Raw genomic sequence first — 24,551 nt, 5'->3', positions numbered from 1 at the left:
CCTGGCCAAAAACATAACACATTGTTTTATTAGCCTTCATCATCTGGTTAGAGCCAACATTTTGTTTGGAACTATACTGGAGTATAAATCTCCTTTATAGGCATAACCCGTTTCTGCCGTCAAGCAGATTCAGTAAGAAGGTAACGAAGTGACCTTGGTGGGTTGCTCTGGTTAGCATCATGAGGCTGATTAGAGCAAGGATGCTCATTCTGAGACGCTTCTTAGGAAGCGAGATTCACGCTCTTGAGGATCTTATGATGTAGCTTTGGGAAAAGACACACAAATAACTAATATAAGGCAATGTATGAAAGGTACACATACACAAAGATCAGAGGCATCTTAGAGGAAAAGCAGAGCATTACCTCACGGCCTGATTTTAGGGCTGTGGACGATCATGTCCTTGAGGCCATATGCGGCACATTGAGCCTGCAAGCTGAGTAAACCATCCATCTCACACGTGTACTATTTTCCAAGTATATCTAGATGCCCTGGTGACCAGCAACGCTTTTAAATGAATTCTTATTTTATTACATTTATTGTAGGTTTTTGCCATATTACGTGTTTTCAATCAATACTACACTTAAAATCCCTATCTTGGGTGTCTATAAAATTTTTTCATGTTAAAAAGTACTTTAGTTACTTGAATATTGGAAACTGACATTGTCTACAGCAATGCTGCTTTTTTTTTTAAGATTTTATTTATTTATTTGACAGAGATCACAAGTAGGCAGAGAAGCAGGCAGAGAGAGAGAGGAGGAAGCAGGCTCCCTGCTGAGCGGAGAGCCCGATGCGGTACTCGATCCCAGGACCCTAATCATAACCCAAGCCACAGGCAGAGGCTTAACCCACTGAGCCACCCAGGTGCCCATTTTATTTGATTTTAATTGATTTAAATTCAAATGGTCACATGCAGTAGAGGCTACCATATTGGATAATGCAGATCTATTATTTCTATTCTATTACAATTATAAAATAAGTAATTTTCTACTCCCCTACACACACACATTTTCTCTGCCCCACCCCCTCTGTTTCAAGTCTATCCACAAATGTGGACCTACCCACTTCTTCTCAGGGGCCCCTATTCCTGAAGGTTCCTTAGCCAAGAGTTCTTTTACAGATGCTTAATGAAATGACTTCGAAAGACTTTCCTAGTCATAGAAATAAAAGGAATGGTAGTTTATACTTTTCTTTCAGCCACCATCTTATTCTCAGGGACTCGAAGAGGTCTCTGTATCCTGGGATACATACACTAATGGTTTTCATATTTAGTTGTTTCAGAGTTTATACAGCATGTTCTTTCTTTAAAAATTGACTATTTGATAGGCAGTGTAGCTATAAATCATTGTTAGAAACTCAAAAATAAAGTCTTACTCTAGGGCTCTTATTAGGCAAGAAAATTTCCCTTTCCTTTGTTCTCCTGATGATTATTAAGAGTAACCAAATGATCTTTCTTCTCTTACTCTGGAACAATTAATACAATTTATAGCACTTTACAGGGTATATGTTTTTCCCATGACTCATTGCCTTGGAGTCTTTTAAGACATCATGGATGGTGGCAACATGGTATAATAGCTTCAATTAAGGTAACAGGATCAGAAGAGGATAGTCAAATATCTCTGAACATAAAATTCACCCTTATGTTTGTAGTTGCTATTCCTTATAAATGCGGTGCTGGTTGGACTACTAGGTAACTCAAAATTATAATTTTTCCCAAAAGATTTTTGTTCTGCACTGTTCTGAAACGAGGAGGAGGAGGAAGGCAGTGACTTGTAGAATTCGAAAAGGCATATGAACTAAAAGATCTTTTGGAACTCATACTTGAGGAGCTTCCATCAAAGTAATCAACACCTTTCGTGGAACAGCCTGGAAAGAGGCCTTCCCATGGTGATCTTTCTCTCCAAGGAGGGCCCTCTATTCCCACCCTGCAACCCCCTCCCTGGCAAGGGTGATGACTGTATCCCTCTTCTCTGCTGCACTCTGGATGGGCTTTCTCACTTTTTTGAGCCCTGAGGCTTAGAGATTTTTTTCAAATAACAGACCCAGAGTGAAGAAAGTTTCATTTGCTGAACCAAGAGGCCAGCGTGTGTCCTTCTGGTTCCTGCCAGGCGTGTGTATCCTGAGAGCAGATGTACCAACAGGAGAGGAAGCTTAAAGGCAACTGCACTCACAGTGCCCAAAACACGTAAATCCACAGTGAGATAACAGAACACTGAGATCCATTCGGTAAAGCAGGAGTCGTCCCTTCTCCCTCCTCCCTCGTCGATTCTACTGATAGATAAATCTTCAGGCAATTGTTTCTGACATCACAACTGTTGATCATCTCTTCTCATATCACTTCCTTCTGCCGTATTTGTCCCATTTTCATTAAACACATCCCTCTATCATCTGCTAATCTCCGTTTTAAAGGAGATGCATGGGTTTTCGTGATGGTGGTTGGTGGTGATGGTGTATATGTATGTGTGGGTGAGGAGTGACGCCCAGGGAGAAGCCAGAAAGCAAAAAGAAGTTAATATTTGCAAATATAAAATACCACCCTAAATTTTCTTCCCTTTCTATTATGTAGTAAACACCAAAGAACCCATTCTGGCCCTGTGCTCCCATCTCCTTTGTAGAAGATAGGAATGAAGAGTCATAAGCTGAGGATCCTTCAGTCTTTGGGAAAGGGTCTTAAAAAACAGTATAGTTTGGGGTCTGTACTACTCCCCCCCGTCCCTGGGGTCTTCCTGTCCTCAGGCTGCCACGCCTCCTTCCTCCAGCATCTGAACAGCTAGGGGTGGCTCTTTTCACTGGACTAGGTCCTTCTTGGTACATCTGTATAGAAAAAAACAGTGAATCTCAAGTCTCTCTAGTATAGTGGGTTTAGTCCTATGACTTCTTAACCTTCACGTGTCCATTTTATGTATTTTCGTTTCTGGCTACAAAATTACACCAACTTACTGTGTCTTCTAATTTTCCGTTTTGCTGTTTGAGTCTATATATGTTTCGTTGACTAAAGTATCTAACCCTGAAAGCCTCTGATCGTCACCTTAGGAAACCTAGTTCAAGCCTAACTATCTGTTAGCAAACTTTGGGTTGCTGGATATTTTAGTAATTGCCTTCAAACATACTAACAAGGTTGCAGGTTTGATGAAATGCTAATGAGTGGTGGCTTTAGGGAAATCAGCCTCTCTATTCTCAATATTGAATTCCAAATTACTGTGTTTTAATGCATCTGTCTCCTGCCTTTTTTATTTCAGTACCTACTAGAAATGAAAAGCTTAATCCTCCCCCCAGAACATATCCTGAAGCGAGGGGACAGTGAAGCAATAGCATATGCGTTCTTTCATCTGGCACACTGGAAGAGGGTGGAAGGGGCTTTGAATCTTTTGCATTGTACGTGGGAAGGCAGTAAGTAATTTTCTTTCTTTGAAACTTTTTTTTAAGAGCATGAAAAGATGCTAAAACTGTTTTTATACTGAGTGTTCATGATGAATAATGATGATTTGCATATCTATAGCTCTACTTCCCTGCAATATTCCATCACCGAGAGATGATGGTTAATTACTGAGATTCTTCAGTTCCCCAATGGTGGTGATTGTTACTGTGACGATGCCATCTCTGTACCTCAAAAAAGGAAGTTTATACAATGGACGGTATGAATCTGGACTGTTCTGGCAGAGGAGAACTGGAAAACCCTCTTTGGAGACCTGAGCACCCCCTCAGCTTCATGGGAATCTTTGGCGGGGGGTTTGGCATGGGGTTTGGCCAACCACTTCTGGGTGGCCTTTCTGGGAGGATTGCCTAATGAGCCACAGTTATCCTCCACTGGAACTAGGTTGGCCAAACAAATGAGCTGCAGTTTTCCTTGAGAATAAGAGCAGTGACCACAGGACCCTAGTGTTTGGTGGCAGGTGTAGCATTCGTGTATTAATGGATAATGCCTGTTGGATGGCTGTAGGGATAATCAGTCTGAGCATGTGCCAGGTACTGTCATTCTGTGTAAGGAGAAAAGACTTCAGTTTCAGGTGAGACGTGCTCCCTGTCCTGGAGAAACATCTCGTCTAGTTGGGAGGAGTAGCCAGCATGACGCAGCTGCCCAGTGATTTTTCAGAAGGGAAAGGTCAGTGAGGTGCTGCAGTCACGGGTAACCTTATGGATCATAGGAGATTTGAACCAAGCCTTGAAGAACTAGGACAGTGTCATAAGCAAGGACACTGTGCTAAGTGGTGGGACTGCTTAGAAGAATGTAAATTGAGGGGAAAGGCCCAAGACTACAGATTATTGGACAATATGTGGATTGACACACTGTAATTAGTTAAGCAAAACAAGTACAACATGTAGTGTGGGGTGTTTTTTTCCCCTTCTCATAGAGAAACAAAACAACTATTAGTCTTCTGATAATTTTTTCTTAGTTCACCTCTACTCTGATCAACCTCACAAAGGAATGTCTTTTTAATCCCTTTCACTGTGTTTATCTTTGCTGCTTCCATTTTCATTTTGATAATCTTCTGCTCTTCCCTTTTCCTGCCCTTCCCAAACCCAGCAGGAATCCAAATGGAGGCAGGAAGTTGGGTGGGGGGGCAGCCAAATGGAATGGGGTAAAAGTAAGTTGAGAGAGATGGGACTCAAGTTGATTAAAAGCTTTTTGTTCAGTTTTGAAACTATTTCTTTAGAGAATTTCTAATGAGTTTACTTAAATAATTTACTATTTATAATTTGAGGGGTGTTAACTTGGTTGATGCTTCCACCCCCACACCATTATGTGTAATAAGCTACTCCCGGTGCCCGGTCCTGTGTTAAGACAACACATTGTACTCAGGGCATGTGTGGGCGTGTGTAAAGTCCCCCACTGACTTGGTTTGTTGTTGCATTTAAGGCGTTCTACCCAAAAAAGACAAAAGGATTTTTATTTAAACACAAGAAAAAGATTGAAGAAGCCCAGCAGGATTGAACATGAGAGGCCTCACCTAGGTTTAGTTGTAGGGAAAAAATTACATGGATAGATTGGCTCACCAAATAAAGACATATTTATAGATTAGCATTTTAGAAACCTAACAAAAGAAGCTTTTGTCATCACAGCTGGATCTGATTGATAAGAAAGTTACAGTTATATGGAAAGGAACAAAATGGGGAGGCAAGAAGTGATAGAGACACGGTGTTGGGAATGGCATAACCATTAAAAAAAAAATTCCATGAGGAATAATAACTAGAAATTTTGTTTGGGAATTAGTTACCCATATAATTAGATACCAGTGGTGGGGGTGGGGGGATGCCCTGGACCAACTGGGAAGGACCATGGGATTTGGACAAATGTGAAGTGACATAGTGAGCTCATTCATCTAGCAGCGTGGTGATGTTGGGGGAATATAATTAATTACCTCAGATTAGATGGGCAGAACACTCTTTAGAATGAAGAGAGGGGGTGAATTTTTAGACATAGGCCAGTATAGCAAGGCAGTCAGGGACCTCAAGGAAAGGGAATTTCTGTATTTGATCCTTATAGATAAATAGGAACCACCCCAAATTTTGAAAAGAAAGCTGTACCTCAATTCTAGACAGGAACTGTGAGAGTGCTCGTTAAGCACCAAGCACCATGGAGAATGCATGTATAAGGGGGTAATATACGGAGGGTTTGCGTGTCTGTCATTCCATGTACTCTTCCTGACAACGTTCTGAGTTAGACAGGAGAGAGGTGGCCGCCTCTGTTGTTTAGGAGAGGAAGAGTTATTGAGACGAGCACCTGGTTGCAAATTTTGCCACCACTGTTGGTAGAGCCAGGATGTAAACTCTAGTTCACTTTCTCTTGCCTCTTCTTTTCTATAATACCAGCTATTTAGACCTTTCCTGAATAGATTAAGCATAAGAAGATCAGTCATCTCTAAAACATTTGTTTGGAAGCCTTCAATTTATACTACTACTTATAGGCTCAGTGTACTTATTCCTCTTACAGTGTTTAGAAAGATAATCTTTCTAAAATTATATTTTTGATGGTGAATGTTGACTTAAACATTTTAAATACAGAATGGGCCGTTTTATAAAAAAAAATAAGTAAATTCTACATATAAACAAAGGAAAGACTGGAAAGAAATAAATCTTTAAGTAGATTTTAAGAGGTTTTTTTTCCTTCATGTTTGTAGTTTTCAAATTTTCTCAACAAGCATACGTAGTTTTCTACAAGCACAAATATGTATGTGTATATGTGTGTGTGTGTGTGTGTGTGTGTGTGTGTATGGTGTTTCAGTACAAAGTTTTGGTCCTTTTTAAAACAAAGCTATAAATCTCTCATGCAATTTAGAAGAATTACCACTCAAATTTCAAACAGTCACGTGCAATCTTTTGACATCACTTCTAGACCTGTGTGCATTCTAAGTTGAATGGAGGCATTAGAGTTTGGATTTTAAATCAGAAGACTTGGATTACAATTCTGACTTGGCTATTGAAGTGGTATTGACTTAACTTACCTGGCTTTTGAACACTGTGAATCGCTGATGATACTGAATGCCAGTGCCCCACCCCAGATTGTCCGGCTTCAAGGCGGTTTCGTTGAGATAGCTACAGTGGGTGAAGGGTGCCTTCTCCCTTCAGAGGTGCCCTGGACAGCCTGTGCCTAAGCGCAACAGGCTGCACTTCCTCCAGTGTACCACGTGGTGGCGCCTTTTGACATTGCCAGCCTCCTAGTTTAGGTTTTGTCCTTTACTATCTTTTTTTGTTCTTTCTGAAATTTAAGGCCATTCCCCAACTCCCTTCCAAGTTCCCCTTTTCATTAGAAAGGAAATTCAGGGAGGAAGGTAACAGTACCTAATTTCACCAGTTCCTATGTTAAAAATTAATTAATTTTTAGTTAATTGGTCTTTTGGAGATCAAAAAACATTCTGTCAAAAGTGTTGGTTTAGGAGTGGGGATACAGATATATTTTTCCTTGCTTTTTAATGAGTTTATTATGTTGGAGCATTAGTCATCTTGTGGAATTAAGTCAGTTTCCCGCCAATCAGGCTGAAATAATTCACATTTTTGATAAAACCCCAAAGTCCAGCTGATGCATGGCAGAGATTGTTTGGGTTTGAAACATATGGTGGTTTAAAAAAAAAAAAAAAAAAACTGAGTCCTCAACCACAAATACATCAGCATTTCAAAGGTTTCTAAAATGTTTGATTCATCACTGTCCCAGCCTCTGAAATTGCACAATATGTTCCTCAAAGTCTAGATAATCAAGAAAGGGGAAAAGTTTTAACTTACAAGATTTAAAAATACATTCCTTAGTTCGTTATACAGCTGCCACCTTATCTGAATTACATTTATTTTAAACACTGTAGGTTCTGGTTATCCTCACACACACACACACAAACACGCACATTACTGCAAGTAGGAGTTGAATATACAAAACCTATATAAATGAGCAATCTCATTTGTATTGGGTCTATTTACAACAGCGTTGCGCCTTGTGGGACTCTATTTTAAATGGCACATCTTCTGTTTTACCTATATTAAATACTGATGTGGCCTCCTCTCCCTCCTACCTCGATCTTTTCAAGGCTCGTTTTGGCTGTATTTATTTTATAAAGCAGGGTAGTCTGCTGACCGCAGCTGTGAACTTCAAGGTTTAATTTTCTAGTTCTATATATCAGAAGACAAGTATGCCATGGGGTAAATCACTTAGCCTTTCTTTGTTTCCATTTTTTTCCACCTGACTAAGTAAGACTCTTTATTTTCTTTTTGGAGATTTTTTCCCCAAAGAATTCACTAAATAATGTATAAGATTTGAAGGTGGTGTTTTTTGGGGGGGGGACTAAGAGAGTATTTCCTTTGAGAGGAGAAAACGGCCCATTGTTGGAGCATAGGATGAAATTCCGATTCTAATTTATTCTCTTTGAAACTGATGGTAAATGTTCCTTGCTGTAAGATGTAGTCCTTCGGGCATTTCCACTAACCAGACCTTTCCTCCAAAGGGCTGGCACCTTTTGCACTGCTAAAGAGAGATTCCCCCACCCCTCACCCCATAGTTCCAATGCTAAATTTTATAATTTGGGAGAGGGCAATGGTCTGCTAAATTTCCCGGTCAAAGCTAACTTACACTAAAAGCCAGTCTCCAGGTCTCGTGCAGCGCCTCCCCACCTACTGCCTGGTGGATGGAGCCAGCTTGTCCCTTCCCTTCATTCTGCCATGGTGACTCACCATAATTTGGATCCACTTGAGTTTTTAAAAGGGAAACTCTCTGTCTCTTCCTGATTGTGCATTAATTCACATATTCCTTTATTCAGTGAGCACATATTGAGTCCCTCCTTAGTACCAAGCATTATGTTGGAGATACAGGATGAATAGGACTCTGAAATGCTTTGAGAGAAATGTTAATGTGTGTGTGTGTGTGTGTGTACACGCACACGTCTGTTCATGTGTGCTCACCTATGCGTATTTTAACACACGCATCTATGTAATATGTAGTGTGCATCCAAGCAATACTGTCATGGAAGTAGGAACAGAGTGTTAGAGGGTCGAGGCTTGTCAACAAGTTAGTGAATCTGCTGTAAAACTCTAGAATTTCTCTTCAGAATTGGAATGGTACATCAATGAGCCAAAGGGAAGTGATTTTTCCCAAGACCGCAGAACAAATAGTGAAAGAGTGCGGATCAGTACCTTGGGCTTTTGATTTGAGAATTTTGTATTATTGTGTGCAAATGCCTCGTGAAGATCAAATAGCCTTTATGGCCAGTTACCTAGAGTCAAGGGTGAAATTGTAAAATTTGTATTTTAATGATAATTTTCTGTTCTGTCATTTGCACCTCTAGTTATTTATAAATAACCAGTGTTTTTACTTATAAGCAAAATATGACCTGATCAAGAGAGCCAGAATTACGGGTTTAGTAGAAAGGGAATATAGAGAGAAAACTTTTACTGAGCCATCAGTCCCCATGTTTAGACACCTTTGCCACACGTGGTCCCTTTAAGTTTCTCAGGGTCTATAGTATTCTCATTTTTAAGACAAAGAGACTGGACAAAAACTAATGACCCATCCAGTCATCTAGTTTTCAGCTGGTCAAGTTCAGGTCGTTGTTAGCTATCGCCTCCACGGCTCCTCCGTTAGATACACACAGCACAGAGGTGCTACCTCAGGGAGATCATTCACACAGATTTTCAGGATTCTTGGACCATCTGTTTCCTGCCATAGGCTGTGAGCTTCCATCAATGCAGGGACGTGTCGCCCACTCTTCTGTCCCTGGTGCCTGAGGAAAGCACTCGCAGTTTGACGCCGTGCCACTGGGATTCAAATGCACTTCTTGCTGTTGCAAGTAATCTGTCTATACACAGTTCCCCGGGATCCTCTCTGAAAAGGCAACATAGACAAAATATCAGATATTATCTTCTATCCTTGCTATTAGTGGGTAGGCTGAGAGGTCATTAGAAATCGCTGGGAAAATCGGGAATTGGTTTATTCCTGTGTCTGTCCTTTTGTCCCTGTTTTCATTCTCTTGACTTTTTCTCCAGTGTTAGTTTAGGATCTCTAGGGAGCCCAGCACTGACAGGTGTGGAGCCTAGAAAATGTGTCTGGTCAGGGAGAGAGGATGCCAGTGTAATGCCTCAGGCTTTACTGTGGGGCCCCATGTGGTCATTAATCGACTCCTGGTTTCATTTTGCCCCTTCCTCACCAGTGCAACAGAAGTCAAGGTAAGGGAGATGATGGCACCCAGACAAAAAGGCAGAAACACTACTAGTGTCCCATGCATTCACATGGAGCAGCCCAGCTTTTTTGTTTTGTTTTTAACCAAATACATTGTATATTTTTAATTCCTCTGAAATGTATGTTTTTCCAGACAAAGATTTTTAGGAGATCTGTAGTCATTCATGAAATAGATAAAATTCATAAAATAGATGCCCTTTTTTCCATTCTCATTTGCACTGTCAAATCAGTGTGTTCCTACTTGCACTTGCAAAATTTCTGGACATTTAGCTAAAGCTGTGAGGTTCTTGTGGAGCAGTTACATGTCTTTTCAGTGACAGGGATCAGGAGGTGGGAGGTGAAGCTGGCAAGATTTCTGCAGTGCCTCTTCCTGCTCTCTCCAGCCCTCCACTGCTTATCTCCCACTCCCTGGTCCTGCACAGCAGGGTGGCTAAAGGATAGAATTGCAAACAGAAATTGTATTTGCTTTTGTTTAGTGAAGCCAAAAAGCTTAATCTTATTTTATGAACTCAATGTAAATGACAACTGACATGAGAAAGAGATTTTTTAAGAGGATCGTAAGCATCTCTACAGTCGTGGAGGTTGCCTTGGGGGGCTGGGGAGGACGGTGCAGAAAGACCTGTGTGTGTGTGTGTGTGTGTGTGTGTGTGTATGGGTGTGTAAGTTGTATATAATCACTGTCTCCACCCTCTCCAAAAAGACCAGAACTGATTAGAAGAGAAAGACTAACTTGGTGCATGGAATTCTGTATGCGTGCCAAATACTGCTGCAAAAAAGATTTGGCATCTGAGTGAAAAGACACCAACCAAGCATTTGATTTCTATGGTTGAACACTCTCAAGATCTTGCTCTCCTATATTTCATTTAAAAAATTGCTCCCCGAAGTGCAAACTGACTTCAATTTTGAATAAAATGTAGCATTCAAATTTATAGCCACTTTGAAAACGGAGGGTTTATTTAGATCATGTGAACCTGAACAGATTCTTAATTACAGCAGCCCTGTTGCACATAGAGAATCTGGGTTACCAAAAAAAAAAAAAAAAGGAACACACACACACACACACACACACACACACATACACACACACAACAAAACTTCCACGTAGGTTTTTCCACATTTTTGGGATGCTTTCATAGCAGCCTTCGTTTATGGGAAATGGTATTAAAATCCTGCCATATTGCAGTTTAAATTTAAACACACTGCTTCCGGGGCGCCTGGGTGGCTCAGTGGGTTAAAGCCTCTGCCTTCGGCTCAGGTCATGATCCCGACGTCCTGGGATGGAGCCCCGAGTCGAGTCGGGCTCTCTGCTCAGCAGGGAGCCTGCTTCTCCCCTCTCTCTCTCTGCCTGCCTCTCTGCCTACTTGTGATCTCTGTCTGTCAAATAAATAAATAAATAAAATATTTAAAAAAATAAATAAATAAACACACTGCTTCCCAGAAGAGATTTTAGTGTATCCTATAAAGGCACTAAAAGGGGTTTTGTGTGTGTGTGTGGGGGGGGGGTTGTTATGTAATTTCTTCCCCCTTGTCTTGCAAACCTCTCCAGAGATACTGGTTCCTTCAGTGATCTTTGTGCATTAACAACCTGTGCTGAGAACACCCCTTGCTCTTGTTGTAGCAGTGGGCAAAAGTCATCTTTGTTTGCATGAAAGAAAAGTCTGATTGAACTAGGGTGAGCCTTTCATTTTAAGAAGAGTTAAAGTCTGGGGTGTTTTTAATGTTTTAATCTCTGTTTAAGAGGTTTCTGTTACAAGAGGAAAATTGATAACATTTTTACCTCAGCAAACTGCCAGCAAACTGGCTCTGCTCTAATCCCGCGTTTATAGTGATTTATATTCTCCATGGCAATGTGCTGTAACCTCAGAGTGATACCACTATGGTGTGGATTGACTGCATTCCAAATGCTGGAATCACATACATAATGTTTTTACTTTTAAATAATATTCAGACACCAGAATAAATACCATATGTGCACTGATGCTGGTTACAATGGAACCTTGTCATTTCTTGTGAGGGAGAACATTCTTTGTTTCTGATTCCTGTTTGAAATAAGTATGCAGAAGATAAATGTGTACATTGACGGCATTTTGAGAAGGTGCGGGTGATTACCCAGCTGAGGATGTAGCTCTGATTCCTTGAAATACAGCATTTAAGACTGAAGAGATTGTTGTGTGCCCCCCCCCATCCTTCTTTGACACACACACCAAGGCAAGGATTGTTACCTGACTTTGCCAGTGTAGGGTGCGGTTTTTCTATTTTCTATCTACAGCATGCTGTAGTTACAGGACATCTGTCGAAGGAAAATTACTCTAAACACTGCGTTCAGAGCAACAGTGAGACTAACACGCTCCTCACATCGTAACGGGGAGTAACACGTGTGATAACGCAGAGGGATGGATTGATTGGAAAACCGTAATTCAGCGTGACACCTAACATTGTTTGAAGCCACAAAAGCGGAATTTAGTTGGTCTGACATCATCGACACACAGATAATCAATTTCTCTGGATTCATTTCTTCCCCTACGTGATATTGAAGATTGAAAAGTTTCACATAAAGTATAGAAATACCTCCCGAGTCATGCATTTTTAGATTTTGTTTTGTTTTGTTTTTGTCCATCTTGGTTGGAATTCTCATCCACCTAGACACATATTTTTAAATAGACATGGTAGAATGCCTTTCATATTTGTACATCTGTAACAGGCTTCAGCAAGTCAGTCCACATTTGCTTCTTGGGGAAGCATTTCAGTCCAGGTTTGTGTTGTTAGCATCAGTTGAGCTATATTGAGTTAGTGCTCGTGACATTGTAATAATACTTCATGGATGAGGAAATCCTGGGCATTGAACCGATGGCTTCCCTATTCCTCTGCACCCCCTCCCCACCCAATTTTGTGAGGTTTGCCCAGAATATATAGTGTGAGATTAATGCATGAGTCATACATCATAATGTGTCTCCTACAGTTTATCTGGCGCATAACTCACAGTTTGGGTAAGTCTTGCATCCTTGCTGGGATTCACTTGTAGAAGTGTTTACCGTTATAAAAATGCTCTAAAGCCCCTTTTTGGAATTGAGACATTATGAGACAAATATTGACCCTCTAACATATTGTCTCTCATTTTCAGCTTTTCGGATGATCCCTTATCCCTTGGAAAAAGGGCATCTATTTTATCCGTACCCAATCTGTACAGAAACAGCAGACCGAGAGCTGCTTCCGTGTAAGTCTCACTTCTGTATCCCTCTCTTCATGTCTGAACCCGGGGATGGGGAGAGGTGGGAATGATAAATTTGTAGCATTCTTTGTCTTTTATGACTCTTCTTCCAAAGCCTGCCCTTATTTGATAGCATGTGTATATTAAAGTGAGTTATGCGAGTGGGTGTGCCATCCTCCTGCTCCAGGTCTCTGCAGAGTCATCAAAGGGAAAGACCCTGGAGCCCTGACATTTATATGCGGAGGCACCGTGAGCTGGTTGGCCCAAGCGCAGTGACCACTAGTTTGGGGTGGATGTTCGTGGACTGCTCCATTGCCCAGGGTTTTGGCTGAGTGGCGCAGCCGGTCCGATGTGGTCTGCACAGACTGGAGTGTGAAGCAGGGGCGCTGCCTTCAGAGGGGGCTGCAGATGAGTCACGGATGGGAGGGCAGCAGCAGGACGCTGACTTCATTGCCAGAGGCAGAGCTGTGGGGCCAGGCGGGTGTGATCTCTGTGGTGATGCAGTGCTCTGGGCCACAGGGATTCCCTGCGAGCATCTCATGGTTGCATGCCGTGAGCCGGTGTGGCACGTGCAGAGCACAGGTGTGGCCTCGGCACTGTATGCAGCAGCAAGAGAGGGGCCCTGCCTTCGAGAACCTTCCGAGCTAGCAGTCTGATGGCCCATGCCGCGTGTGGAAAGCATGATTCGGTTTACTGTAATACAACATTGTTTTGATAAGTCCTGCTGAATAGATTTATCAAACCATACTGTGTGCAGGGATCTTGTCCACGCTCCTCATGTGGCCCCTTACTTAGGACACATTTTTCTCCCTCAGATAATAAGCTCCAAATTTTGGCTGCTCTCTCTTCCTTGCCCCCTCTCCTGCCGCCTCCTCCCTTTGACAGGCCCCCTTAAATCCTCTCTTCTAGCCCCAGGGAATAGGGTAAGTCTGGAGCCCTGGGTGCACAGCGTTACTGAGCCCATCCAAATCTCCTGCGTGGTGGGTCTGGGTGCAGCAGGAATTACCATCTCAGACTGAAGCAGCAGGAGGGGACCCCCTTTTCTCCTCGCTAGCCCGAGTCTATTTCCTATTTGTTACCTAGGGATCTGGGAGAGCTCAGTGATGTCTTGTTCCTTGCCCGAGTTTTATTGTGAAAAAGGGTCTGGTGCCTCACACTACATTAGATTTGATTTCAGAAATTCCTGGTATGGACCCACACTTTACCTTTGACTTCCCCTTCAGGGAGATCCTTGTTAAACTTTCTGTTTCTGGTAAGAAAGACCGTTTCTGAAAAGCACTGTTTTAAGATGTTTTAATTGAGTCCCATTAAGTTTCCATGGGGATAGATTCACTATTAGAACAAGATTACAGCTCTCAAAAGAAACTTTATAGGAATAATCTCTGTAAACCTGAAATTGAAAATTATGACTCTCATTTACTTAATTGAATGCAGTGGTCCAAAATCTGATCTTCCCTCACAATCTTTCGGGGGTTGGGCATTGACAGCCAGGATGGTGTGGATACAAAGAGGGCCCCCTGTTTGGAATGCACTCCACATTTTGTACAGTCAGAGTCCCCTTGTTGGACATTAGGGCCTGAGTGTGAATCTACCCCTCCTTTGAATCCCAGCAGATAGCTGCTGGGATTCAAGAGTGCAAGCTTGTCTCTGCTTGGTCCCTCCCAGCTCTCTCCCCGCCCTGTCTCAGGCCCAGTGGATTTTTGTTTAGGGCTGTAAGTAATGGGAGCTGAACGGTCAAGGAAAGGCCTTTAGAGCTTGGATTTCCTGAAGAAAATGTAGTACTTGGATCCTTTCGGTTCGAGAGGGAGCACTGCTCCCAGGCAGTTTCACAGCTCAGGCGGCTGCCGGGGCCAGTTTCTCTGCACGGGCCAGCCCCAGCTCCCCTGTTAAGCACCTGACTGCCCGGGGGGCTCCAGCCGTCCAGTGAGCAGGAAGCAGGGAGTCCTCTCTGTGGGCATTGGTTCCACCTGCTTTTTGGTTTCTCCAAACCCAACACTAGAAACGTTAAAGTTATAAAAGGTGCTCTAAAGGGCACCAGTTATTTACTTTTTGGTGATGGTGGAAGTATATTTATCATCAGGAGTCTCCTACAGTGGTGTCAGGTGGCACCCACGGCCTTGATCTCCAGCCTCTGCAGATTGACTTGGCTAGCGTGTGAGGTCCTTGCTGAATGTCTGTCAGGGTGGCTCCCTCCGCCAACATACTCAGAGTGGGCCAGGAAAAAATACAAGATAAACTAATGTGGCCACATTATAATGATTAAAAAAATTACAGGAAGGTCAAAATCTAGAAAAATTTTTCCCCTCAGTATATTTAATTCTGGATTTATCGGGTTTTGTCCGATGAACATGTATTTTATAATGGGAATAAGGTTTTTGTTTTATTTGTGTTTTCTTTTGAGAAAGCAGGACTATGTATTAGGCAGAGATGGTATTCCTTTTCCCCCACAAATGCGTGATGTCCTCAGATAGGCCCTGTCATGCCTCCCACATGGAGCACTAAAGCTCCACCAGGGACTCGGGAGGAGCCGCGAGGCACTCCAGAGGCTGGCCCAGAGGGTGGCGCTGGTTCTTTCAGGTGCCTCGGCCTTGGCGTTTCTGAGAGGCTTTAGCCCCAGCTCCGAAGAGTCCATCCCACAGACAGAAATGCCCTGAGAAGGCGTTTCACTCGGGCACTCATACTTCCCCCTGGATCCTCTCCACAGCTTTCCATGAAGTCTCAGTTTACCCGAAGAAGGAGCTTCCCTTCTTCATTCTCTTCACTGCCGGACTGTGTTCCTTCACAGCCATGCTGGCCCTCCTGACACATCAGTTCCCGGAGCTTATGGGGGTCTTCGCAAAAGCTGTGAGTATTTGCCAAGAGGGAGCCCGAGGCTAGGGGCAAGGGAAGCCAAGGGAAACAGCGTGAGAGGAACGAAGCAGCGTCCTGTAGGAAAGGATATGCCTGTATTGATCATTTGCTCACTGTTTAATTTTCGTTTTCGTCGGTGGAATCAGAAAGTTGAAGGCCAATGAAAAAGTGTAGGTTTTTTGTTAATACATGCCTTGCCTCATTTCATACACACACACCACACACAAAAATCCCAGGATTCCAAAAAGCATGAAGTCTAAAAGGATTAATTTAATAATTAAGGGAATCCTAGCAAATGAAAAACGTGTGGGAAGTTATTCTGTTTTCTGAAAGTTGAATAACATTATTTCTAATTTTTAGATATTGTGGGTCTTTCCTTTAATAAAGGTGAGATTTACATTTTCAAAGATTTAAATAAAAAGTATTTTTTTTTAAAGATTTTATTTATTTATTTGACAGACAGAGATCACAAGCAGGCAGAGAGGCAGGCAGAGAGAGAGAGAGAGAGAGAGGAGGAAGCAGGCTCCCTGCAGAGCAGAGAGCCCGATGTGGGGCTCGATCCCAGGACCCTGGGATCATGACCTGAGCCGAAGGCAGAGGCTTAACCCACTGAGCCACCCAGGCGCCCCTAAATAAAAAGTATTTTAATGGCTTCAAACTTTGGCTTGTTTGGGGAATGAACTAAGAGTGTGTGAAGGGCTTGTAGTTAAGAAGTACATTAAGAACTTATATGAAGAAGTATACAGACCTGACATTTAGAATATGGAAATCCAGTGAGAGTCTTTAAGGAGGGTAGAGGAGAGGAGCTTTGATAAGAAAAACTGTCTGCATTGACCAGTGACAAGCCGAACCAGTTTCCTTGTTGAAAACCGACCGTTTCACCTGCACATGCAAAGAGGCTAACTACTGATTTTGCCACAGATGAGTTTCAAATAGAAGGAACAAGGAAGGGAGTGTTATTTGTTTCCATGGAACTCCATTCTGATTTCAAGGCGAGTGGAGTCAGAAAGGATGATTTCTAACTTGGCTGGGTTGATTTAATCCCTTTCCAGATGATTGACATTTTCTGCTCGGCAGAGCTCAGGGACTGGAATTGCCAGAGTATTTTCATGCGTGTTGAAGATGAACTGGAAATCCCACCGGCACCTCAATCTCAACATTTCCAAAACTGAACTCATCACCCTCCTTCCCCCACCACCAAAAGCACCCCTCCTGTATTCCTGACCTCCGCCATGGCACTGCCATCCAAACGGTTACTCAAGCCAGAAACGGAGCAGCCCTCCCGAGCTCCTCTCCCTCACTCCCCACATCCCACCTGTCTCGGCCTCCACAGCGTGTCGGGTCTAACCACCTAAGCCACTGGGCATTCAGTAAATGTAATTCACCTCTTCTTCCCCTCTTCCTCTCCCCATGGCCCCTCTCTCTTAGTTTAGGTCTTGTTTTTCTTGCTTGTACTCCTCTGCAAGAGTCTTAACTGGTCTCCTGGCTTCCAGGTTCATGCCTTGCCAGGCCTTTTCTCACACTGACATAAGAATGATCCTCCCAAATTGCAAGTCTGAGCATGGCACTTCCCTGCTTGAATTTCTCCAGAGGTTTCCCACCGATTTCAGGATGAAGCCTCAGCTCTTTAGCATGGCATGCAAGGTCCTTCGTGATCTAGCCTTGCTTGCCTCTTCAGCCTCATCTCTCCCGACTCTTGCACAGACTCTTAGTCCGTAGTGAATTACTCACCACTCCCAGCTGCACAGGCTCTTGTACAGGCCAGTGCCTTTGCACATGCTATTTGCTCTGCATGGAATGCCCTTCCCCATCACCACCCCACCTTGTCCTCTCTACTAACTTCTCTTAATTCTTTTCTACTCAGCTTTCTTTCTGAGCTTCTCCTAAGCTGAATTAGAGGTATCTCCTCTTTGATCCCACAGTATTCCATGAATACCTATATTATCACATTTATTGTACTAAAATTGTTGAAAACTTGTCTGTCCCCCTTTTAGAATGTGAGCTCCTTGAGAGCAGGGCTGTGTCTTCCTCACCTCTGTACCCCCAAAGCTTTGCACAGTACCTTGCACATAGTAGGTTTTCAATAAATGATTATTAAATAAATAAATGGTAGTGGTTTCTGCAGAAAGAATCAATGTAAAAATCAGATACAGTTTAGCATTTCTCCTCTTCTTTTGTAATTATAATCATGGACTCTTAGAGTTGAAAGGGACCTTAAACAAATTGCCTTCAACAGTAATGTGATGGAGGTCATCTAGACTATTCTTGAATACGCTCACCTACTTAACATCAAAGCCCATTTCATTGTTGGATCACTTAGAAGTCTTCTTTACACAATAAAATCTGCCTCCCTCCAATATGCACCTGCTGTTCCTGTTCTCCCCTCCAACACTATATTCAATAAGTCTCTTCCTTCTTGCAAATTCCTATGACAGCTAGTATATTCACAGCCGCCTCTAACCGCTAACTGACTAACGGTAGAACATCTCAAATTTCCTTAAGTCTTCTGTATATACCATGATTTTTAAACTCAGGATCCCCCATGCTGGATGCTCCCTAGTTTATGGAACTCTACTATTCATTATTATACCCTCGAGCCAACCTCTGAGTAAAAGTAGTTGCCAAAATTCTGAGTAGATTAGAGTTTAACTTAGTAAAACATAAAACAGGAATATATTTACAACATTAGACAATTCTTCTTCCTTTCAATGTTCCTCTCAAACATTTTTTAAAGCATTTTTTGGTCCAAATACGTTATTTTCCCAGTACTCTGCATTAAACAAGCAAATAGCACTTTGTGGGAGTTTTGGATGAGAACAGACCCACACTGTACGTAAAATTCATTTGGCCCCACCCCCCAGAAATTCAGAATCTTGAGTGTTAGCACCCAGAAGTCTGTGTTTCTTTCTTTCTTTTTTTTAAAGATTTTATTTATTGATTTGACGCACCGAGATCACAGGTAGGCAGAGATGCAGTCAGAGAGAGAGAGAGAAGCAGGCTCCCCACTGAGCAGAGAGCCCGATGCCGGGCTTGATCCCAGGACTCTGGGATCATGACCTGAGCTGAACACGGAGGCTTTAAGCCAAGGAGCCACCCAGATTCCCCAGAAGTCTGTGTTTCTATCAAGGATTCCAGCAAGTTCTGAGGCTGGGGGTTGAGGGCTGGCTTTGCTGCTGAGGACGCTGGTCTGGAGCAAGCTGAGCATTTGAGCAGCCACTCGCCAGGATGGGGTGCGCTGCCGGAGCTGCTGACGTGATCGCTTTCCATCCGTCCGAGGTTTCCCCTGGCTGCACTGTGCAAGCCTCTAGGGGGCTTCTGAGTGACTTGTGCTGCCTGCCTTCCCGCTGGGGGGCTGCTGACTTCAGCGGCCTGGGGTGCCGCCTGGACTTCTGAGTGTTTAGGTGATTCGGGGCTGCCGGAGCCGAATCCACCACCTGGAACGGAAGGATGAATTGCCCGACTGGGTCTTCTCTAGAAAAGGCTCCACTGCCTCCAGAATTTCAGAGAGATGTGTTCATTATGGATCACTTAATGTTTCCAAAGCTTTGGCTCTGAGTCTAGATCAGCTGACTGAACAAGATACCGCTCTCTCTTTGGGCCCCTCACAGCTTATGCTCTGCCAGGGTGTGGTTGTTCAGTCAGCCGCTCGTCATTTCCAAATAGAGTAGAGAAAAATTGGCTTTCAAACCTCTGTCTGGAAGATCACATTCATCTTGCCCTTCCTGAAGGTGTAGCAGTTTTTGAAATGTCTCAAGAGCCTTCGCGGGGAGGGAAGATGGATGGCCTGGAGGAGACAGGCCCCATCCCTCTCCTGCCCACCCTGTCCCCAGAGTCTTCCCCAAGTTTTCACCCCATCACTGCGGCAGGCCTTCCGAGAAGCCCTTGCAGGTCATCACCGCCACCCCACAGGCTGCCCGGAGCCATCTGCAGCGTGTGAAAATGACTTTCTCAGGCCTCTCGGAGATAATGGCCCCGGGATAATGACATGTCGGAGATGGGGAGAGATTGCACGGTCGCCCCCCAGGCCGCAGGCAGCTGGGGAACTCTCCAGTGTGCTTATAGTTGATATGCAGCCTTAAGGAAGCCCACAGCCAACCGGGAGCCAGTGGGAAGTAGTAAAATGAGCAGCTTCAACTGACTTTCCCCCCACTAATCTAATCTACCTCAATGGCTTAAGACTAACTCTTCCTAGAATGTTTGGTTACCAAGATAAGGTTGCTCATATAAAGAAGTTATCGTTCCAAACCCAACCCCTCACAGAACGTGGGAAGGTCAGCATTCTGACCCCATCGACTTTGAAGGGCTCTGTCTTTGCTCCTCTGATCTCTCTCCTTCATGGAGACCAAGCCCCCTGACTTCTGACTCTCATCTTCACTTATAGGCCTTGACCTCTTTGAAGTCTGATATTGATTACAGTGAAATGTCGATTGTCTGATTGCAATAAGGCACCTGGAACTTATTCAGATAAGCAGAGGCATTTTGAATGTTAATGAAGCATGTTGGGAGCCATGACCTTCTTCTAAATAATGGTGTTTCAGGAAAAGGAGGACCAGGCGATTGAAGTGTCACTCTCCCTATTTTATTAGTCTAGTTGCCTTTTCTCACTCTAAGACACTGATTGAATCACGGTGCATCCTGGACCGTGTGTCTCTGCCCTCTTGACAGAAGTTATGGACATTGAGATAGATGAGCTGTTCCCGGGCTGCCTGGGGTTGCTCATTCAGACTTCACTTTTCAGGCAATAAATTTCCCAAGCCTGTAAATGAAACTGCTGTTTCTCTCTGCATTGGTTGAGTCTCTGGCCAAAAAGTACCGACTGATTTTTAAACACGCAAAGAAGCATAAGTTAATATCCTAAGCAAGGCGTGTTCCACCAAACTTTTTTTTTATCCCTCCTGGTGAAAGCCACTAACCTTTATCTGGTTACTGAATGAGAGGGCTTATCAACTTCAGATGGCTCATGGCATTGTCTGCTTCTTCCCCGTGGGTGAGGGATGAGGAAGAAGGTGCGGAGAGAGGCGCGGAGGAGGAAAGTAGCCGACTAATAAAAAGCACACATCTCAGGTCAGGTGCTACGAGAGAATTAGGACCTTAGGGAAAGTTTCTGGGGATTCTTTTCTCAATGCTCCCAAGGACAGAACACTCTAGATGTGAGGGCGAACCGTACATCGTCGCAAGTACTGGAAGTGTCAGGACTTCCTTCTCTTGTGGAACCTTATTGAGAAGGGCATGAAGTCCAAGGAGGCAGGCCTGCTGTGACTTGTGGGACGATATGGGATGAGGGACACCTGCAGACATCAAACAGGGCTGGAGACTCCCCTCTTGATTTTCAGAGACCTTGCTTTTGTTATTTTTATGCAAGTCAGGTCAGTGCCCCAAACAAGCAAACAGGCCTTATTTTGAGCCAACTTGGTAATGACCTCTCCATTCATTCTGCTTCTCAAGCTGAGGCTCCCTGATGTCCCCACGTGTAGTGAGTGAAATTGCCCAGAATACAGACTTGGAGCGATGCCTTTCCTCTAAGTGCAGTGGATCAGGCTAATACTTTAGGAGTTCCTTACCCTCTCTTTCACAACTTTAGTGGTGCCAAAGCTGTTTCAGGTCAAGTCTTTAGGATATAATAACTTCACCAGCAATACCACCTTGTTTAACGAGCCCCATCTGTCAACCCCTGTCTGAATCTCTGATTTATCCAGAATACCATAGCACTGAGCTCCTCTTTATAGAACTAGTATTATAGGCAAATGCTGTGTTTTATGGAGCCTTGGTGGTCTCTGAATTACAAACAAAATCTCATAACTAGGATTTTATTTTTTTTATTATTTTTATTTTTTTTTTACTTTTTACAGTCTTTATTTATTTATTTGACAGAGAGCGAGAGAGAGACAGTGAGAGAGGGAACATAAGCAGGGAGAGTGGGAGAGGGAGAACCAGGCTTCCCACTGAGCAGGGAATCTGATGCAGGATTGGATCCCAGGACCCGGGATCATGACCTGAGCCGAAGGCAGACATTTAACAACTGAGCCACCCAGGCGCCCCTCATAACTAGGATTTTAATAAACAAGTAAACAATCTTCTCATAACTAGGATTTTACAAACTTTCTCATAGGCAGCTTGGGCAGTAGTTATTCATTCCTGGGTGATAGGGTGAGCATCCCATGTGGTTCTGTGCACATAACAAAGGACAATTTCAGAAAGTTTCCAGAAATTGCCACATATCTAATACCCACTTGATGAAAGGGCCATCCATTTGCTCAAGTAGTAACATGGCTGCCTATTTCCTAATTCCAAATCCAACTTGGACTTCAGGCTCCTCCCCAGAGTGCCTCTGGTCAGTTTTGAACTATTAACTATTCTAGCTAAGCTGAATTATTTACTGCCTTCAGATCATACCAGTACTTTCCCATTTCGGCTCCAGCTGTGAGCCTGGAGGGCTCACCTGCTCATATTTCTTTCCTTACCATCCTTTTCCCATCTGTATGTTTTGATACCCTAACCACCCATTGTGGTCTATTTCACTTGCCTCATCTTAAGTTTTTCTTGATCCTTTCAACAGAATGGATTTTCTTCGTTTTCTGAACCCTCCTGGTGCTTTCCTTGGCCTTCTATTTTCCATTCTATGATGGTCTATCTGGTATCATTATTTTGCTGTGTGGAAGGTCTTAGTGGTCACCTATCCCTTCCCCTTGACCCTGGGCTTTGAGCTTCCTGACAGAGTTTTGTTCTAGACTCCTTTAGATCTCATCCAACACTGAGGCGCCTTACAGAGTAAATATATTTCATTGATGTAAAAAACACAACATGCTTTGTAAAGATTCCAAATCTTATACTATCTTGAGTTTCCTTGATACTAATGTCACACTTAATGGTCCAGCTATAATGTGTCACAGACCTTACAATTAGTATTCTAATTGGTTTTTTTTTTTTTAATTTTTATTTATTTGACAGACAGAGAGAGCAAGCACTTGCATGCGCGAGCAGGTGGAGGGGCAGAGGGGGACGGGAGCCCGATAACGTGGGGCTCGATCCCATGACCCTGGGATCATGACCTGAGCTGGAGGCAGATGCTCAACCGATTGAGCCACTCAGGCGCCCCAGTATTCTACTGGTCCTTAAAAACAACAAGGAAGAAAAGATTCTGAGAAACCTGCCTACCATATTCCTTGAATATCTGAAATCCATAGAACATATGGAGGAAGCTGTTTTAACTTTATTAAATGACCTACGACTTTGACCTCAGAACCATGTTTCCCCCTCTGCATATATATTTACATACTACACTATACTTCTCTGGGAAATCCTTGGTGGTGTAGACAGTGTTTTGCTGAAGACAACGGATTAGAACAAGAGACTCCACAATGTAAGAACCGGGTATTGAACCCTAGCAAGATAATACTTTGGTTCTGAACAGAGAGAGAGGAAACTACCCAAACACCTCTCTCTCCCGCAGAGCTCTGTTAGGGGACCTCTTCTGCCAGATGCTGGATGGTTTGTGGAATGAAGCTAATTCTTCACAAGAACATAATCAGAACAAATTTGAGATTATGTTAAATGAGTTTCAGGCGAGGTACTTGGCTTTCTTAAAAGGCACAGTTAATGAGCATTTTTCTCTACATGAAAAGCAGAAAGGAGTTTAGAAACCAAATGAAAGAGATCCCAAAGATCTCCTCAGAGCAGCCCTTCTTCAACAAAGACATGTCTTTCATGGACTGGCAAGTTTGCTGTCCTCCCCCAAGCTCCCATGATGCATTCCACTAAACAGGTAGTTCAGAAATGAGCATGGATGACAGAGCTGTTTGGGACACAATAGGATCCCAAAGCAATTCACAACCATATAATGAACTTGACTTTTTAAAATTGACATTTCCCCTTTAAGTGGGTTCTATACCCAGCTAGGCAGGCAGGTGGTCTGAAGTGTCACAGTCTACTTGTCTACTTCTGTCTACTTGTCACCCAACTGTCAGTCCCTCTTGATGGCACTAGTCATCTGCATGCACAGCCAGCAGATCCTGAAGACAGATCTGAAGGCCTGGGAATGGTGGACCAGCCATCAGGAGTGAAGGGGGCAGTCCGCAGACTCTTCTCTGCCTTATCTCTCACAGCAGGGGCCGGTGATGGGGCTGGAATGTAGGCTCGATCATCAACCTGTGTTTCCTGTAACATAAATATAAAATTATAGCCTTTGAGACTTTCATAATGCCAAGACCTGTAGGTTGGAGAGGTTCATTTTACAGTCCTGAATGAGATCTCTCCTGACTTGGTGCCTTTCTGGTTTCTTTACAGTTCCTCAGCACTTTGTTTGCCCCCTTAAACTTTGTCATGGAGAAAGTGGAAAGCATCCTCCCATCCAGCCTGTGGCACCAGCTGACACGGATCTAGGGAAGCCCACCCGTCCTTCCACTCACCTCATCCAGTGGGCTGCCACTCTTCGTGCCAACTCCTCGTGGACCGCAAGAAAGCATGACTTTGAAAAAGGGAAGCCATTCCGAGATTTTAAATTGTTCATGGACTGTCTGTTCCATATTAAAAGCTGTTTTTGTTGTACAAAATTCGTTGATGTTAAGTTCTATTATATTTTGCCTTCAGAAAAGAAAAAAAATCAAAAATAAACTTTTGTGTATTGCAGCAACCAGTGTGTCTTCTTATGTCTTCCAACCTTAAAAGTGTTGGTGTCCCAAATAAACCTGTGGGTTTACATTTAAGTTACTAAGGACCCAGCTCTTCTCATTGCCCCACAATGGTTTTCTTTGCTGATGGAAAACATCTCAGCAGGGCCTTAGAACCCATACAGTTGGTGGTTTGGAAAATGGAATGTCTTTGGCTCAAAAGTGCCATCTTTTT

The 24,551-nt window shown here is 43.4% G+C and overlaps 1 protein-coding gene and 1 long non-coding RNA gene across 11 annotated transcripts in view; both read left to right on the top strand.

Annotated features, from left to right (window-relative positions):
- ST7 (suppression of tumorigenicity 7) overlaps positions 1-24,335 on the top strand; it is a 237,560-nt gene extending 213,225 nt beyond the window's left edge. For 2 of the 10 annotated variants that reach the window (XM_032870768.1, XM_032870787.1), the window contains 4 exons: positions 3,237-3,387; positions 12,774-12,866; positions 15,565-15,704; positions 23,994-24,335. In XM_032870768.1, the coding sequence (XP_032726659.1) occupies positions 3,237-3,387; positions 12,774-12,866; positions 15,565-15,704; positions 23,994-24,089 (480 nt within the window). In that variant the 3' untranslated portion in view covers positions 24,090-24,335. Of the gene's footprint in view, positions 1-3,236; positions 3,388-12,773; positions 12,867-15,564; positions 15,705-16,762; positions 17,935-23,993 lie in introns of those variants that run through there. The other 8 variants (XM_032870796.1, XM_032870836.1, XM_032870760.1 and 5 more) reach the window with 6 other exon arrangements.
- Positions 8,131-10,676, top strand: LOC116875395. Its single transcript, XR_004384183.1, has 2 exons — positions 8,131-8,329; positions 10,270-10,676. It is a non-coding gene; the product is annotated as an uncharacterized LOC116875395 (long non-coding RNA).
- Positions 24,336-24,551: the final 216 nt, after the last annotated feature.

This window comes from Lontra canadensis, unplaced genomic scaffold, assembly GCF_010015895.1.
Source record: "Lontra canadensis isolate GAN:19392208 unplaced genomic scaffold, GSC_riverotter_1.0 scaffold2, whole genome shotgun sequence".
Taxonomy (NCBI): domain Eukaryota; kingdom Metazoa; phylum Chordata; class Mammalia; order Carnivora; family Mustelidae; genus Lontra; species Lontra canadensis.
The sequence above is the reverse complement of the archived record's forward strand: the minus strand, read 5'-3'. Positions and strand labels throughout refer to the sequence as shown.